The 17307-nt window shown below is 49.2% G+C and overlaps 8 protein-coding genes across 8 annotated transcripts; 3 read left to right on the top strand and 5 right to left on the bottom strand.

Annotated features, from left to right (window-relative positions):
- Window positions 1-169: 169 nt before the first annotated feature.
- F5Z01DRAFT_723878 (IgE-binging protein) lies at window positions 170-1436 on the top strand. The gene is made up of 2 exons (XM_046266620.1): window positions 170-1087; window positions 1142-1436. Exons 1-2 carry the CDS (start codon window positions 493-495, stop codon window positions 1264-1266), a joined length of 720 nt encoding a protein of 239 aa, XP_046117890.1. The 5' UTR covers window positions 170-492; the 3' UTR covers window positions 1267-1436.
- F5Z01DRAFT_655619 (fungal-specific transcription factor domain-containing protein) lies at window positions 1437-4144 on the bottom strand. The gene has a single exon (XM_046263522.1). The coding sequence runs from the start codon at window positions 3943-3945 to the stop codon at window positions 1675-1677; it is 2271 nt and encodes a 756-aa protein (XP_046117889.1). The 5' UTR covers window positions 3946-4144; the 3' UTR covers window positions 1437-1674.
- A 184-nt stretch (window positions 4145-4328) lies between these two features.
- Window positions 4329-5037, top strand: F5Z01DRAFT_655618 (uncharacterized protein). Its single transcript, XM_046263521.1, has one exon. It carries the CDS (start codon window positions 4537-4539, stop codon window positions 5023-5025), a length of 489 nt encoding a protein of 162 aa, XP_046117888.1. The 5' UTR covers window positions 4329-4536; the 3' UTR covers window positions 5026-5037.
- On the bottom strand, window positions 5038-6829 carry F5Z01DRAFT_655617 (uncharacterized protein). Its single transcript, XM_046263520.1, has 4 exons — window positions 6766-6829; window positions 6105-6701; window positions 5914-6048; window positions 5038-5856 (listed from the first exon to the last, which is right to left on the bottom strand). Exons 1-4 carry the CDS (start codon window positions 6814-6816, stop codon window positions 5074-5076), a joined length of 1566 nt encoding a protein of 521 aa, XP_046117887.1. The 5' UTR covers window positions 6817-6829; the 3' UTR covers window positions 5038-5073.
- A 2937-nt stretch (window positions 6830-9766) lies between these two features.
- Window positions 9767-10565, bottom strand: F5Z01DRAFT_655613 (Mss4-like protein). The gene is made up of 4 exons (XM_046263519.1): window positions 10356-10565; window positions 10183-10296; window positions 10012-10132; window positions 9767-9960 (listed from the first exon to the last, which is right to left on the bottom strand). The coding sequence occupies exons 1-4, from the start codon at window positions 10500-10502 to the stop codon at window positions 9929-9931; spliced, it is 414 nt and encodes a 137-aa protein (XP_046117886.1). The 5' UTR covers window positions 10503-10565; the 3' UTR covers window positions 9767-9928.
- A 1516-nt stretch (window positions 10566-12081) lies between these two features.
- F5Z01DRAFT_674287 (putative G-protein coupled receptor protein) lies at window positions 12082-13505 on the top strand (the record flags this gene model as incomplete). Its single annotated transcript, XM_046265024.1, has 3 exons — window positions 12082-12341; window positions 12414-12680; window positions 12737-13505. The coding sequence occupies 3 exons, from the start codon at window positions 12082-12084 to the stop codon at window positions 13503-13505; spliced, it is 1296 nt and encodes a 431-aa protein (XP_046117885.1).
- Window positions 13506-13575: 70 nt separating this feature from the next.
- On the bottom strand, window positions 13576-15303 carry F5Z01DRAFT_723873 (putative arabinosidase; the record flags this gene model as incomplete). The annotated part of the gene is made up of 1 exon (XM_046266619.1): window positions 13576-15303. One exon carries the CDS (start codon window positions 15301-15303, stop codon window positions 13576-13578), a length of 1728 nt encoding a protein of 575 aa, XP_046117884.1.
- A 648-nt stretch (window positions 15304-15951) lies between these two features.
- Window positions 15952-17141, bottom strand: F5Z01DRAFT_655611 (uncharacterized protein). Its single transcript, XM_046263518.1, has one exon. It carries the CDS (start codon window positions 16886-16888, stop codon window positions 16286-16288), a length of 603 nt encoding a protein of 200 aa, XP_046117883.1. The 5' UTR covers window positions 16889-17141; the 3' UTR covers window positions 15952-16285.
- Between the last annotated feature and the right edge of the window lie 166 nt (window positions 17142-17307).

Here is a 17307-nt window from a genome sequence, read left to right as displayed (position 1 = left end):
TCTGGCTCGGCCCCTCCCGTGCTAATTATGGGTCTACACAGCTTCGGGCCAATCGGGACTACTCCTCAGCCGCTGTCTTCTGGGCTACTACTCCGAGTTATTCTGAGCATCTAACACTAACCCAGCATGTTCTCGCGGCATGTTCTAGGTCTCTTAAACGTAGCGTTGTAAGACCTTTCGGGGATAAGTCCGGTTTGGATGGAACATGACGCCTTGTGGGATCGACCTGAGCCTGTCTACGTATTGGACAATGTCCGGAGGCTCCGATCATGAGCATTGCGTATTTATACCCAGCTTTATCCCACATCATTAAACAGTGCTCTCTCATCCGCAACTTTCACAATCATCGCAAACTACACCAAAGCTTACATTCAAGTCTACGAACTAGCAAACTGATCTTAACATCGCCTCATTTGCTCCAGCCTGGTTCATTAAACTCCTCTTGTCTCACTATTTATTACCTCACTTGCCCCCCTACATACATCTCCCAACATGTCTCCAGCTCGCCGAGCCCTGATCAGCGTCACCTCCGCTTCAGCCACTCTCTTCCAAGGCAAGGAAACGACCGGCCTTTTCATTAGCGAAGCCCTCCATCCTTTCAAGGTCCTCACCGCCGCTGGCTTTGTGGTCGACTTCGCCTCTGAGTCTGGCTCTTACACTCCCGACTGGCTCTCCCAGCAGCCTGATTTCCTCAACGGGGAGGATTTGGAAATGTGGAATGACAAAAGCAGTGACTTCCGCCAGAAGCTTGACAATATGCCTAGAGCTTCCGAGCTCGATGGCTCCAAGTATGGTGTTTTCTACGCCTCTGCTGGTCACGCTGCCCTCATCGACTATCCTACTGCAAGCAACCTGCAGAGAATTGCATCCGAGATCTGGGCAAACGGCGGCATTGTCGCTTCTGTTTGTCACGGGCCCGCAATCTTTTCCAATGTCCTCGACCTCGCAACCAACGAGCCTCTTATCAAGGGCAAGAAGATAACTGGTTTCACAACCGAGGCCGAGAACACGATGGGTATCATGGCTGAGCTCCGGAGCTGGGGTCAGGATATGGTCGAGGAGCTCGCCGAGAAGCTTGGAGCGGAGTGTAAGTCTCTCCGTGTAAATACTGATTTAATATTGTAAACTGACTCTTTGCTAGACAAGCGCTCGCCGGGTATCTGGGATGACTTTCACGTTATTGATGGCCGTCTTGTCACCGGCCAAAATCCCGCTAGCGCAGCTTCCACTGCTAGAGCAGTTGTCGATGTCTTCAACACTCTCTAAGACAACCTCAAACAGGCTTAAGAGACTCCAGCTCCTGCCTCATTGGATAACTTGGTGTTTAAATTGTGGAGGCAGCCTGTCCATTGAGCAAAATAGAACCGACAAGCTCTGTGAGCTCATGTTTCACTATTTATAAGCTAGCCTTATAGTATAACCTTCTATGTCTGTGTGAAAGTGAGGGGTGTCCACTGTCGTCCCGGGTAGTCAAACACCCACTTATCCACGCCTTCATGTCCTCACGATGCATGCGATTGCGACACATCTTCCCTCCCGAGCCTTGGCAGACTTGCAGCCGCAGCCACTTGTGCGAAGTCCAGACTCAATAGAGAAGTGCCATACTAATGGATTTTGATAGAATAATTATAGACTCCGTGGATTACTATATGTTTATCAACTTCGAGCATTGGCTCACATCTCCATTGTGGAATCAGGCCACCATACATCCATATCGTTCCAGAAGTCAACCGACAAGACAATGTCGAACAAGTCCTGTTCAGGAGCTGGACCATTGTGAATGATTGGATTTTCATGGCAGTTGAAACAAGCCCCAGTGACAGAAGTCCCAACATCAAAGACGACTTCGCCTGACGTTGGTACAGCTATCGCGGCATTCGTGGTTTTCTCCATTGCGGCTGCTTCGCTCTCAAGTCGTGGAACTTTGTCTGGCTGTAATGCCAGCGCGTCAATCTTGATGCAGAGCTCGCGGATGGTTTTCGCGGCACGGCGGGCGACTGCAAACGTTTTTGCGAATTCTTCACAGACCACCGCCGCCAGGTCGACAGCATGCCTAGCCTCCCTTGGCAGGTCGGGACTTGGCCAGTTGTGCTTCGCAAGTAGACATCCCACAAGTGTTATCGTTGCGTTCCATTGCCAATGGAAGGTTTCGTGCCAGCCCGTGAGCGTTTCTTCGGTTGTGAGAACTTGATGTACGATCCTTGTAAATGCAATAGCATGAGATGCGCAGTCGTTGGCCAATGCTTCCGCGTGCCCGCCAATTTGAGGCCTGGAGGAAAAAGAGACCAGAGGGCGGAGCATGTTGATGCTCAAATGATGGTAGGCGAGTTCGAGAAGCAAGCGTTGTCGCTGGAGCCAAAGTGGTGCAAACGGCTCCAGCAGAATGGCCGTGCCATCGGTCGACAGCGCGACGCCACCATCACGACGTTTCTGTCGCAGAGCACTGGGCACAGAGTCCCTCCACTCCCGCAACCGCTTCCTATGCGGGATAAGAGTTCTGGCGCAGACTTCCAGGGTACCAGCATTGTCCCAGATTGATTGACTCTCACTCACTGTCGCACAAGTGTTGAAAAAGGCAATGTGCGCCTGTCTGACGTCTTTGTACAGTGCAATATGGTGCCTGTTGAAGCTGAGCCAAGTCTCGTTAGGTCCGATCGGAGCAAAGAGGGAGCCAGAGAGCGCAGCGGCTTCCATGTCATCTCTGGGCAATTGGGGCATTGCATGACCATCGTCGATGGAGAACGGCCGTCCCAGCTTTGTTGCAATCTTAGTCTCCAGAAGATAGGTAGCCCACCACAGGCGCCGCCTCTTCTCCTTCTCCTTGGGAGACATTGATTCGGGCGGATCAAGGTGCAGCTTAAGAACATAAGCTGTCCTCACGGCCAGGGCGACACAGGCATCCATCATGTTGTGGAACGAACCGGCGCAGACATACAAGGCAGAGAGTAAGCGACACTGCAGAGTCGCAAGCGAGGGACTCTCCATCTCGTAGGTTAGTAGCGCCTGGCAGCGACGATAGTACCGGCGGCCGGCCATTGCGCCATCCGTCCGTGTCAAATTCATCTCCCCGTTGCTAGCATTCGAAGTCGGGTCGCCAAGCTGCATGCAGACAGCGACGACAATGTCGACCAGAGCAGATGGCTTGCGAGCGCCCCCAGAAGCTGACCACAGAGACTGGTGATGCGCCTTGAACTCCGCTTCATCGATGATGGGCATGTACGCAGTGTGGTAGCCCTCCCAGTAACGGTCAATGAAATACTGCTCCTGCATCGAGTTCCAACCCCCGAGTGTCATTGACTCCACCAGCTGGGCTGTATCCTCAGGGCCATCGTGTGGTCCCTTTTCTCCAACCAGCTTTGAGGTATCGGCTGCGCTTGGCATCGTCAACAGGCCCTCCAGAGAGGTAGATGGCTGCGACATCAGGCCAAGGGGCTGCGCCAAGCGAGTGATGAAATAGTAGAGACATGACGGGCCAAACCAAGAGTCGTTGGACGATCTCGGGGGCCGAAGGGAGACGCCATAGTTGAAAGCACGCTTCGGTGCCAAACAAGAGTCCTCAGCTGCGCCGCTGCTTTCTTGTGACGTTGAGCTTGAAGATGGAGTCAGAGGCTTTCGCTGGGCTGTCTTTGCTCGCTCGTGTTCCAATTCTTGGCGAAGCTGACGGATGTTGGACTCCAAATCATTGATCTTCTTCTCTGCAATCGCCAACGCCGAAGGTCTCTCCCGAGTGCCATTGCTGCACACGCGTGATTTTCTTGAGCAATTCGCACAAGGGCGGCCGCTGTCGCACTTGATGCGGCAGGCGCGGCATTCATCGCATGCTCTGGCAACCTGTTTGCGCTTCTGCCTCACGAATACAGGATCGACAGCCTGGCCGCGGCTCGACGTCGCAGTCCCCAGGTCCCTTCTTGCAACGGGTTCTGCGTCAGGTGCAAGTGACGCCATGGGGTTCGCTGAGACCAGCTCGGGCTGGTTGTTTGTAAGAGTTGTTGAGCTGCAAAAGTCGCTTGTTTACGACTCATGTTGCGGGGGCAGGCTGGGCCCCGATGAACGTAGCTACAATCACCGCAACTTCGGGGTGCTCGGCGTTGCTGCGTTGGATTCTAACGTAAGATTGTTTGATAAGGGCTCCCTTCTATTGGCTTGAAAAAATTCAAGCTACGGATAAACTAGGCCGATAAGCGCTGAGTTCTTCTGTTTGTCAGACTGTCAGAGTCAGACTGGGCCTCTCGTGGCTGTTTCCGAAGCTGGTTAGCGCCGCGAACATCCCTGCTCGCAAGACAGTCGCTTGTCACCGACGCAGCGTCAACCAGAACCTCGTGGTAATTCAACGCAAAGCCGAAAGAGAGGATTTGAATGTCAGAGGTTCTCGAAGTATATAAATCCTCTGTTCCCTCAGTCAGGCACACTACTTTTGTCTATATCTTCTCCAACAGCTACAAACAAACTTCGTACGACTATACACCTTCTAGACTCTGTTCTCGCTGAATCACAACGCCAACGTCTACCATCAACAACAAGCCTCAAGATCTTGCAATGATGTCTAGCACCCGTCTCATACGCACCATTCATAAGGAAGACGGGACCTCCGTCTTCGCCCCTGAAGACGAACTAGCACCCTTCGCACCCATGGGGCCAGGCCGGACTGTCTTCACAGTGCTCGACACTCGCCAGTCGGTCCCTGTTAACAACCTGGCACCGATCAAAGCGTTCGCGCCTCAGATTCCCCGCTGCCCTGAGAAGGGCGTCATATTCTGCATCACGGATCTACAGGCCGGTGACAGCTCACCCATGCACCGGACCGTGAGCATCGACTACTGTGTCGTTTTAAGCGGCCAAGTCGTACTGAAGTTGGAAAGCGGCGAGGAGAGGACCGCCAAGGCGGGAGAGTTTATCGTACAGCAGGGAGTCAATCACCAGTGGATCAACAAGACGCAGGAAGTTTGCCGGCTGGGATTCGTTATGATAGCTTCGGAAAAGATTATGATGAAGGATGGAGAACTATTGGAAGGCACTCTCCTCTAAGAAGAAAGACATCCACCTTCAGAAGGCTAGGATCAGAGAGCGCAGTAGTTATATATTTGCTATGTTGGTGGATAATGTACCGAGGTGTGATTTCATGCCCGTATGCTCTCGAATTCCGTCTAATACAACCACCGCACTCCGAATTTGACGTTCGGCTGCCCTGCTAGTCTCGCTGCCAATGACCCTGATTGGCCATAACAAGAGATATGCCCCGATGGCCCGATGGCTTGATTGAGCTGTCCGGTTGCGTCTGTATTGTCCCAAAGAATTGACATTGCCCAGGCTCTGAGGGACCGTGGCGAGGACCTGATCGGCGAGAGTATGAATGGTTGAGACTGATCTCTCCATCCAACACGCAATCTGACTGTCAAGGTGTCCCGACTCAATGGTGCTGGAGCTACTTGCTAACTTCTCGAGGCATTGAAGAAGCTGTTGGTGAAGTATCAACCGCGCAGTGCGGTGGTAGTTCCATTCGTAAGCCATCCAGATATCGCGGTGAATCTCTACCCTCTCGGGCAAGTGGTTTGAAACTTCAGCCTCGCTAGATATTTCACTGCGCGAGACTGTTTTAAACGACCATTCAGGCCGTCGGCGCCATTCAGAGACCTCTTGGTCAAGGCAGTACATCTCGCGAACGAGTTGTAATACCTCTTCAGACGAAGAAGTATAGGAAGTAAGCTGCTGGAGTAACATTCTTGCTTTAACACAGACCTCAGATATCCGCAAAGCGCCTTTCTCGAGGCGAGAGAATGAAGCATCATCATCTAGTGCATTTATCCAATCCTGAGATTCTGGTAGGGGACTGAAATGTTTTGCCAACCTCTCTTTTTGCTGTGGAGAGAAGAATGTCAATATGCTTGTACTCATCCCAAGGGCACTGCCACATACCAGCCGATGATGGGCGAGGCGAAACAGCCCCCAGGCACGCGGTTCGTAGAACTGATGATGACCTCGGAGCCTCAGAATATGGGCCATGCCCTGCGCGTGAGACCCGCGAAGGGTCTCATCAGGGAGAAACAGCGACTTGAAATTCATTCAGTACTCTGGGAAGACAGTTCGCAAACAGCGGTGCAGCATACCTCGAAGATGTCAAGCATCACGACGGTCATTAAGTCGTAGTCGTCCGGCTGTTTACCCTGTTTGGCCAGCGACCTTTCAAGAGCCACAAGGGAGTGTCCGTAAGATTCAAGCGCTTTCGTTTCGAAGTGTCCACTCCCACCTCTCCCCGATAAATTCGCGAAAGCAGCGGCTTGAACGGCCCACCGTAGCGCGTACCGTCCCTTCACGTTCACTTCATTGAACAGGCTCGGGAGGTGTTCGAGAAAGCCGGGAGTGGAAGATTCGTCGCATGGACGGATAATAAAATTATCCATGAAGTCTAATGCAAGCTGATTGTCAAGGTCGTTTTGGTCGTGGTGTTTCACTGAGTCACTGAACCCAGGCTCAGGCGGAAATGAGCGATTGTGGACACGGAATGTTGAGCGTGAGATGGGATGCCCCACGGAAGCGCGGCGAGGGATGGCAACTTGAGGCAAAGAACTATCGTCGAGGTGTTTGTACCTTTGCACTACTTTAGTGGTTTCGTCATGGAAAGTCAGATCGCTGTCGTCCCTATACCCGACGCAAACCTCTTGCCGTGCGACACACCGCTGACATGATGGCCTGGCCTCATCGCACTGCAATTACGTGTTAGCAAAGACATTCGTGGTACGACTGGGAGTTTCGCGCGCTGAAACTAACCTTTACACGTCGCTGACGGCAGCGAAGACAGCCGTGGCTACGATACGGCATCACGACGTGAAGGTGTAGGAGGGGGAAGAGTAAAAGAGAGAAAGGTTAAAAAGAGTTGCGACCAGTTATACTACCGCTTGAGCCGCTCACGTGCCCCTTAACTTTCTTACTAATCGTCCTACTAAATAAAGTTATAATTCCTTTTTTAAATTAAGTTCTTTCTCTTAAGGGATATATATATTTATTGATAAATAATAAATATTATATAATTATATAATATTTAGTATATAATATAAGGAATATATTTAATATAGCTATAAGATATTTATAAAGTTAAAAAGATTTTTATCTTAATCTATTTTAATATATAAATAATATTAGTTCTTATATATTATTTAATTTAATTAATTTAATATATTATTTTTTAAATTTATCTTAAATAGTATATTATTTCATTTAAAGTTATTTAATTTATTAAAATAAATAATTTTCTTTTTTTAAATTTATAATATTCTTAATTTTTATTTAATTAATAAAGTTTTATTAAATATAATTTTAAAAAAATAATTCTATTTTAATAATAATTATAAATAATATATAAAAGATGTAACTTAAGAAAGAAATATAATATATATAAGATATAATTAGTATAATTAGGCCTAAGGGTTTTTATTATTTAGTATAAAAATATAATCATTTATTATTTATAATTATTATATTATTATTATTTATATAGAACCTTATATTTTATTATCTTAATTTATCAGTATTTCTTTATTATACTTAATTTATATTATCTTTATAATATATATTTTATATTATTTTATAATAATACTTAGTTATAAAATAAGCGCGTTTATAAACGTAATGAATAATTTATTTAAGTATTTTATAATATTCTTTTAGTAATTTATAAAACATTAATACTTTATATTATTATATTATTATTATATATAGAGGTTCCTTATAATAGCCTTAGTATCTAGTAACATAATTATTCTTAATTACTAAGGTTATATAAGGCGACTTTCTATAATAATAATAGCTTTTATTTTTTAAGCTTAATAATAGTATAGCGGCTATAATTATTTTTTTATTTTATTATTATTCCCTTTAATATAATAAAGAAACTTTTTATATTTCTTTATTTTATTTAAATAATATATAAGCGAGAATTTTTTAGTTTAGGTCTATTTAGTACTTAGTATTTATATACTCTTACGTAGTTTCCTTTTTATTTTAAGCGAGCACACCGCTGCTCACAAGCGTACTGAAACTATTTAGTTATTTATCTCGCGATATAATTTAGATCTTACCGTACAGCACCGAGTACACACGTATCGACAAAAGCACCGTCAGCCGCGCCCCGAGTTATAACTACTTACCGACTACATATACCATAGACAATATCTACAAGAGATTCGAGTCACTATGCAAGGGCGACCGCTTGGTGCTTGAGATCCCTACTCTACAGGAGTACCTAGGTAAGCTACTCTTGGAGCGCGCGTCGGTGGTGCAGGGTCTATGAGCGAACACGGACTTCTTCGCAGCTGGTATGGATTCGCTGCAGGCCATCACCGCTCGGGTGCACTTGATGCGCGAGCTCGACCTCGCTGACAACGTTCTCGGATAGAATGTTGCCTTCGAACATCCAAGCATCAATCACTCAACTAGCGGCGTACCTGGTTTCACTTGGGAAAGGTTCACCGCTTGAGCCGGTAACCGACGAGGATATTGTACGGGAGCTCGTTGCTAAGTACTCAGTCTTCGCGTAGTTCGACCCCGGCACCAGACGGCGAGGTTGTTGTAAGTAAACACATGTCCTGTCTGCGTATGGCTTTGACTACCCTGGTATGCTGAGGTCTGAACTGGTGCCACTGGCTCTTTTGGGGCTCATGTTCTGTCACAGCTATTGTCCATGCCGCACATACAGCATGCCTACTGCCTAGTCCGCGCTCCATCGCCTGAGTCGGCCAAGGAGCGCGTCCTCCAGTCACTGGCCGACCGTGGCGTCTCCCGCCCATGGTCGCATTATCTCATCTCTGGTAGAGTCTGGCCATGCTTCTACCCATACGTCTGCTAAGTTCACGACCATCCCCTCAGACCTGAGCTGTGCCGATCTTGGTCTCGGTTGTACAGTTTTTGAAGCACTGAGCTCTTTAGTCTCGTCAGTCATTCACTTTGCCTGGGCGGTCAACTTCACTTTTTCTGTCCGCAATTTTGAAACGCAGCACAATGCTGGTCTTCGCCACCTCCTCGATCTCTGCTTGTCGGTCCCGTTCGCTTGGCCTGCCTGCCTGAAATCCATCTCTTCAATCTCCGTTGCCGCTCATACCCCTTCTCCAGCTCGAATAGCCAGGAAGTTGGTGTAGGATCCTGCGCATGCTCAGAATATAGGCTATGCACGGAGCTAATGGGTTGCTGAACACATCGTCAAGGCTGCGACAGTGGGTACCGGCATGGAGGTGCGTGTTTTGCGTTCTGGTCAGATTGTGGGCGACTCAGTCCTAGGCAAGTGAAACGAAACTCAAGCCATCCCCCTGATTTTCCGGGTAACTGTTACCATAGGAGCTCTTCCAGTGCTTCAAGAGACGCCCTCCTGGTTGCCGGTCGATCTTTCTGCGCAAGTAGTGCTAGAGCTCACTAGGCTAGCAGAGCCGGGGTCAAAGATCGATGGATATTTTGAGCGCAGAGACTGCCCTGACGTCGTTTACCACGTGCAGAACCCGACGATGGGACGCTGGACCGAAGATGTGCTGCCTGCACTCCCTTCTGCGGGACTTGTCTTCGAGATCGTCGGCCAGCGGGAGAGGTTGCAGAGGTTACGGGACAGTGACCAGGATCCCAAGACCAATCCGATAGTCACGCTCCTGGATTTCTTTGCCGAAAAGTACCATAATAATAACCCTGGGTGGAGTGGCCTTGTCTTCGAACATCTTTGACTGAGCAGAGAAGCAAGGTGATTAGTAAAGGGTTCGACGTCGTCGGTAATGGACTGTCAACAAAGCGTGTTAATAGTTGGAGGAGAATTTGGGTTCAACAGGCTCCTGTTAAGAAAAAGCCTTGCTATAACGCGTCTGACCGTTCACAACGTGTGACTAATGGATCCCACCCAGAATCCAGTGGCTTGATGTAGTGCCCCAAAGTTCCATGCTTTGTACAAATAGTCCCGTTATTCAATGATTTCGTTCTTGCGAAAGGTTCCTTCAATGCCGTTAGCATCCGACCACCGTGCAGCCAGGAATGTAGTCATACCTGGGATTTCTGGCATCCAGTTCTCCCGCTGGGAGCAGAAGAACTCGCCCTTCGGGGGAACCTTTTCCCTTTGATCGAATACTCCCCAAAGGATATAGCGGAACTTATCCGCGGCTCGCTCCTGCAACCTGTCAGTGCAAAGTCTGATACCTGTAAGGCCAGGCTACACACCCCATATTCGCAAAGGTGTGTGCCACACTCCGCACAGAACTCCCGCGTCACACCGTTGTCCTGCTTAAACGTCTTGATCTCGCCACAGGAGTAGCTAAAGGCTTGCAGGGGAATCTTCATTCCGTATCAGCACTGCGGAACACGATAGGATGCAGAGGCTCAGTGTCTCTTGCCTTAGTGGTAAGCCCAAAGTTCGTCCCGAAAGCCCTCTTGCAGCTGGAACAATGACATAGGGTCGTCCTGGGCTCGTCTGACGGGCCCAGTTTTACAATGAACTGGACCTTGTCGCAGACACAGCGACCGCTGAGAAGGTTGGACATGGTATGGGGTCGCACGTAACTACGCGGAGCAAAGGATTTTGATACGAATCAGGCAGTGGAAGGGTCAGACAGCGTAGGGTCAAATGTTCTCGGGTACGAGAGGGGGCAGCGTAGTGATAGAGCCTAGATATTACTTGACGTCACGATTTCGTTATCCTTGAGAAATGGAGCTGCAAGGCTGGGACAACAAGTACATGTACCCTTCAAGATCTGGAAATATACCATAAATGTGGTTGAAGCATAGAAAAATATAATAATCATTAGTCTTGGCTCGACAACACCTTTCTTCGACCCCAGTCTAGTATTGGGTCCGCTGCACCCGAGATGTATGGCTCATGTTGCATGCGCACCACGCAGGGCAGCCGCGAAAAGCTCAACACGATTATCAATCTAGCAAGCACTCAAAAATCGCACCTGGCCCAGTCCTCGTTCAAACTGCGGTCCTGTGGGAGTTGCGGGTAATTTGATGTCAGGCACGGTAGACCCTGATAAAGACTGAAATCACTAAGCCCACTCCACACCCACATAGACGTGGAAAACAGGCAAAATGAATTTCGGAGTTCTAATCAAGCTCTGCGAGTTATGTGACCGCCCACCTCTCCTCGCTCTCCCCTGTTGGGTCATTTCCCTCCTAGACGCCATATGAGTCGCCTCCTACAGGGGTCGAGCCTCGGCCCCTCAAAATGAAGGGGTTCGCCTTATGATAGCTAAGAGAGATGTCTCTAAGTGCGCGACTGTTAGGCACATGATAACACAGGAAATGAGACGTCTGCTGTAATAATGAAGACTTTTTTCTTCATTACTCGAGAACCAGCTAGCGACGTTGGCTGCATTGAGATCGTCTACATCGAGTAATTACTTGCGGGGGACAGGCGCCACGGGCCCACGGGACACATCTGGAACTCTTGGCACCCCCGGCCAAGCCCTGTGGTCTGCTTCTTGACATTGCGGGGAATAGCGGCTTAGCTGGGCTACTGTAGGTGAAGATCCATAAAAACGTTAACTACACGAGGTACACTATCCGATCTTCGACATAAGGGCTTTTCTTGTGCAGAAATACAATACGGATTAAGGCACGCTGCGTTAGGAAACTATGGAAGTGATGGATGCACATTGCACACAAGCCGAAGCAGGAGACGTCGGCGGTATAGGGGGCCAGCTTTGGGTTGCAGGCAGTAGATTGCCGGAGGTAATCTCCAGTCACCGAGTCATGACACGTTCCTGGACCCGGTGGCTGTTCAGCTCGACCGCCAATCCCCACGACCCTGGTTGCTCGCCTCTTAGCCTGCATGTTAGCTCACTATCCCCCCACCACCCTCAAGGCCCACCGCTCTGGATCGCCTTTATGCCCCTTGTTTTGAACTGCGGTAAAATCAACCCCTTGACTAACCTCTACATATAGGCAACGTGGAGATTTGTTTCTGTGATGATTTCTGCAAATTATTCTTTGCTTTTTTTATTTCTGTGTTTTGCAACTGAACCGCATAGTTTGCCTGTATGTGGCCAGTCGCGTCCTAAATCGACAATTGCACACCAATCCTCGAGAACCTCACCAGTCGACAGTCATTAAACAAGCACCATGCCCGGTGGGCTCACCGAGACACAGCTCGAGGCTGTCAGCAGCATTGAGAGAGCCTGCTCGGCCGTATCGCTTGTGGGATCCATCTTCGTCATCGTCACCTTCTGCATGTCCAGAAGCTTTCACAAGCCTGTCAACCGCCTCGTGTTTTACGCTAGCTTTGGCAACATGTTGACCAATGTCGGCACCCTCATGTCGCGCACATATACTAGATCGCCAAACTCAGTTGGCTGCCAGTTCCAGGCTTTTTTGATTCAAATGTAAGTTACTCCATCGCCTTCGAGGCAGGTTCGCATACAAGGACCATAGCACTAACGCTGTGAAATGAATAGGTTCATGCCCGCAGATGCCTTCTGGACTCTAGCCATGGCAATCAACGTCTACCTCACCTTCTACTACAGATTTGATGCACAACGTCTTCGCAGAATGGAGATCCCCTATATGGTTGTTTGCTATGGCGTTCCCTTGATCCCAGCCCTTGTCTATATCTTCCTGGGAGCCCGCGAAGGCAATCGCGTCTATGGAGACGCAACTCTCTGGTGCTGGGTGACAACGGAATGGAATATTTTGCGCATTGTAACATTCTATGCACCCGTGTGGTAAGTAAAATAACACTACAAGATGCTACCGCTTAGTATCACACTAACACAACTAGGATCCTCATTCTTGCAACCATGTTTATCTATGTCCGCGCCGGTCGCACCATTTACTACAAGCACAAGCAATTGCACGAGTTCAGTCCGTCCAGTTCAGACCCTGTCTCCGTGGCCCACGCAGAGACAATGACCAATCTTAAGACGACAGAAATAACGGTGTCTTCCACGGAAGCCGGGCATCCCGACATCTTGCCTTCGCAAAGCACGTCTTCCCTGGGCCCCGAAGTTGCTTCGAGAGGTTATACAGTTGCAGTTGCTACTGGCGGTCCTCAATCCCACATACAATCGGGGGTTACTCCTTCGCAACCCTCAAAAACTACCACACCATCGGGCGCCATAGTCGGTTCAGCAAGGCGAAGGAACCACGAAGTGAATACCGCCTCATGGGCATACACAAAGTGCGCCATACTTTTCTTTACCGCGCTGCTCATCACTTGGCTCCCTTCCAGCGCCAATCGTGTCTACTCCTTTGTGCATCCTAGGACTTTGCCGACGCTAGAGATCATGAGCGCCTTTGTCCTGCCGCTGCAGGGGTTCTGGAACGCCGTTATCTACGTCGTCACTTCTCGGACGGCTTGCAAAAACCTGTGGAGTGACTTCCGGCAAGCCAGGAGACCACGTGTGGCGGAGCTTGTCGCTGGTGCTCGAGATGAGAATTTCCACGAAGACCAGGCAATCTCTATGTCGCGCAGCCCAAGGGGGGTGAAGGGGAATACTGATTCCGAAAGTACGAGAGAGTTCGCCACATGCGATAATAATTCAAGGTGAGGTAGACTATCGTCGGGGTGAGTAAGCTCACGAGCGGCTTTTGCGAGATCCACGTCCTTAATAGCTTCTTTCATAATCCCTCAGGCGACTTGCACCCCTTGACCACCACGACGTTGAACTTTGCGTTCTTCACGACATCCACAACCCTATATACAACCTCGACATTCTGCTTTCCTAGCCTATTCGGGTTATACCCCTTTACAGAGTAACCTCCGTAGCCTTCCATAACTTCGTTATCCACAACTCCATCCAAGTACTCTACAGACACCTTTAATCCATTTAGATCCAAGGGCTCGCCAACCTTGTAAGTCGTCTTCGTAGGCGGTGTGAGGGAGATTGATTTGAGATCTGCACCGCGAAGGGCGGCGTGCTCAGCGGTAGTAATGGCCCAGATGTGACCGTGGCGGATTACGCCATTTGCTTCGTTGTAGTTTGGCTTTCTAGTCCAGTCAATTGGTTGCCAATCTGGCTGGCCGACATCGTTTGTCCAGTATGGGTGGTATTGCTGCTCCATGGGTTGTCCAGATGGCGAACCCGCCCATTTCTGATCAGCGTACATGTAATAGCCCTTGCCGCGGGGGTCTCGCAGGTTGGCCTTCACGACGAGAGGTCCTTCAGCGTAAGTTGTGTTCATGGTCTTGTGAGTGATGCAGGTGTCGATGAGCTCCCATTCGGCTCCAGGAGCAAGGATGGAGCGAGATCGTTCCTGGTAGAGATCTTCGGAGGAGCATGGCATGCCGTACCAAGTCAGGTTCACGCCTGTGGAATTGCGATCGCTGACAATGCGCTGATAGTATCCGTGTTCGTCAGGGATAATCACTGGGTCGAGAGTGCCGTGGCCTGGGCGCCCAGACATGACTTTTGCAGGGCTGAAGCTGATGAAGTCGCGAGTTGTGGCGTACAGCGTCTGACCTCCAGTGAGGGGATATCGGCCATTAGGGTCCTCCTTGTTCGGGGTGTAGTATGTCCCTTTCGGATACATGCTTGATGTCCAGTACACGACATACTCCCCAATCTCGGGATCCCAAATCGCCTCGGGAGCATAGGTCATACCCGCCTCCTCAGGCGCCACCAACACGTGTCGCTGCTCAGACCAATTCCTCAGGTCATCAGACTCCCACACCTCGATATAGCGGCTCGCACCACTCTGTGCCCAGTCCCAGTTCTTCCAACCGTAATCCACATTGTCGACGTTGAGATCCGTCGCCACAAGGAAGAATCGGTCGCCTTCTGGAGAACGGACAATAACAGGATCGCGGGTCGCGTGCATGCCTTTCGGGGAGATAAGGGTCGCCGCGCCGTTCTTAGTTTCGTGCCAGGTAGTGGCTTCATTGGCTTCGCTCGTGGCAAAGAAGACTTGCTGGCCGGAGTTGGAGTTTGATCTGGCAAAGTTGGCCATACCGTAGCGCGTGAACTCAGCCAGCTCAACAGAAGGCTGGATCCGCAGGTGAAAATCGCGGCAGGCATTGTGGTCGTGATGTTCATCAACACAAGCTGTCAACTTTACTCCCGCCGGCTTGGCTCCCGGAGGAGGTCGGTGAACAACACCAGCGGCGATCTTTCCATCCGGCCGATCCGAAACGATATCTGGATGAGATGACTTCCAGCTAACTTTCACAGTAGGATCGCCAGGCAATTCCGTTGGCAGGTTGATGTAACCCCGAACGTTATCAGAATGGGGAATCGTGATGCCGTTTAGCTTGGATGCTGGAGCGACGGTTGTAGCCTGACCAAAAATAGTGAAGAAGCTGGCAGCCGTAGCCACAATGAGGAGTGCGTTTCGAATGTTTGACGACATCTCGCTAAAAGTTAAGGTCTTCTCGGAGCTCTAACATATACGCGAAGGTCCCTCTTGTTTTCTAACGTGCCACTTCCCTTTGTTTCTTATATAATTACGCCATGACTAACGACAAGGATAAGATGTCGCCTCTTACCCCTCGGTATGTGTTTATTAATTAATTAGATTAACTGCCTGATTGGCGCGACTATGTATCGGTTAAATCCGAATCTCTAAAAGGAAAGTCCCGGGAAAGTTAATCTTAACCGGAAGTACACCGTTTAAGGCAACTGAGTCCGTAGATCGGTGAGAAGAAGGCTACGCCCTAGGCGTCGGTAGTATTATACTGAACTCGCCTTTGGATTACTTATTAGCCAGCGCCGCCTTAGCCGCAGTAAATATAACTCGGGAAATTTAGAGAATAGCCTTTAAGTCTGCCTAATAATACATAGTATAGACTTAATAGGTCCTAACTATAATAAAAGGCCGACGTGTCTTAACTTTAATATATCTTAACTACTAACGTGATAGTCGGAAAGATATTATAAAATAACGAATATATAGATAGATAATACTTAGTAAAGTAAAATATTACTTAAGTCTGTTCTAACCCACGAGAACCGGGAACATAGTACTGTGTACTAGTAATGCGTGGCTCTATAAATATGTCTTATATTTTAATTCCAAGTCATTCACCTCACACCGTGGCTAAGCATCGTTAGACAAGCGGTTAAGATACCGTGGGCGAAAGTGTTTATGTAAGTCATAAGAGGTGTAGAATTTATAAGTAAGCTCCTCTAATCGAGGGTGATTCGCTTCCAGTGAAAGTGCAGCACCGATACACACGGACATTCCTGTAATACCGTCGTGGTGTCTAAGCCGTCCTTTCCCGTCCCCACGACTATTCGAAGCAGGTGATTTCAGGACGATAAAGGCCCATGCAGCGTTCATCGCGCGATTCAGCTGTGCCCTTGAACTGCCTCTAGTCTTCTTGCCACTATTTCTACCACCCGTTCTCGAAACATACACTGACAATCCTCATTTCGTTTCTGCCTATCCTCATCCAACCATTCCCCTGTCTGAACTGCCGGCTTATCCCGTTCAGAAATTCCCTATAATCCCCGTTATCCTCCTGTGCCTCCACCTGATCTTGAAGCTCACGCAGGTAACATCGCCCGCCCGACCACGAGGCAGGAGGCGCCGTCGCCATAGCGGCACTACCAATCGACAATGCGAAGTAGTCGACGTCGGAGAACAGCTGCTGTCCTATGATCCGTAGCATCGCCGCCCCGTGGTTATGAGCGAAATGTCCCGCGCTCGTACAAAAGCGCCGTAACCCCACCGGTAAGCCGCCGGAAAGGTCATGAAGACGGAACCAGTGTACCAGTTGCATCACTCTTGCCGTAGCCACGTCTCCCAACAAAACTATGGTATCTCGGTCCAGGGCGACGTACAGGACCCGGCGGTCGCTAAGGACAAGATCGCCGGGCTGATCATGGTCCAGACTCTTCTGCTCTAGCGCGAGCGGTAGGGCTACAGTGTAGACTTGAAGTGCAATATGGCGTGCTTCCACACTAACGTAGAGTGCGGCGGGATTGGAGCACATGGACTGGAATGCAGGCGGGGCTCTGTTTCGCGCATCGGGAATTGTGTTTGCATAGTGAGCTCGTCTCGCGTGTAGCTCGAGGACGCGGGGTAGAAACGTGTGATGATGAGCCCACCTTACAGCGGGGCTAGGCTCGATTGAGATTCTACCGTTAGTAGTGAAAAAGTAATATTAGAAAAGTAAGAACCCGAAATTAATAAAACCGGAGGTAGACGACCTAGAATATAAGAAATTAGAGAAAAAGGCTCTAAGAGGATAGGTTTATATAATTAAGAATATATAAATAGAGCCTTAATAATTATCTCTTTTATAATAATATTTAGCTAGGGTTAGGGTTAGGGTTAGGGTTAGGGTTAGGGTTAGGGTTAGGGTTAGGGTTAGGGTTAGGGTTAGGGTTAGGGTTAGGGTTAGGGTTAGGG

This window comes from Emericellopsis atlantica, assembly GCF_019669845.1.
Source record: "Emericellopsis atlantica unplaced genomic scaffold F5Z01scaffold_14, whole genome shotgun sequence".
Lineage (NCBI taxonomy): Eukaryota > Fungi > Ascomycota > Sordariomycetes > Hypocreales > Bionectriaceae > Emericellopsis > Emericellopsis atlantica.
This window is presented reverse-complemented; position numbering and strand designations above follow the sequence as displayed.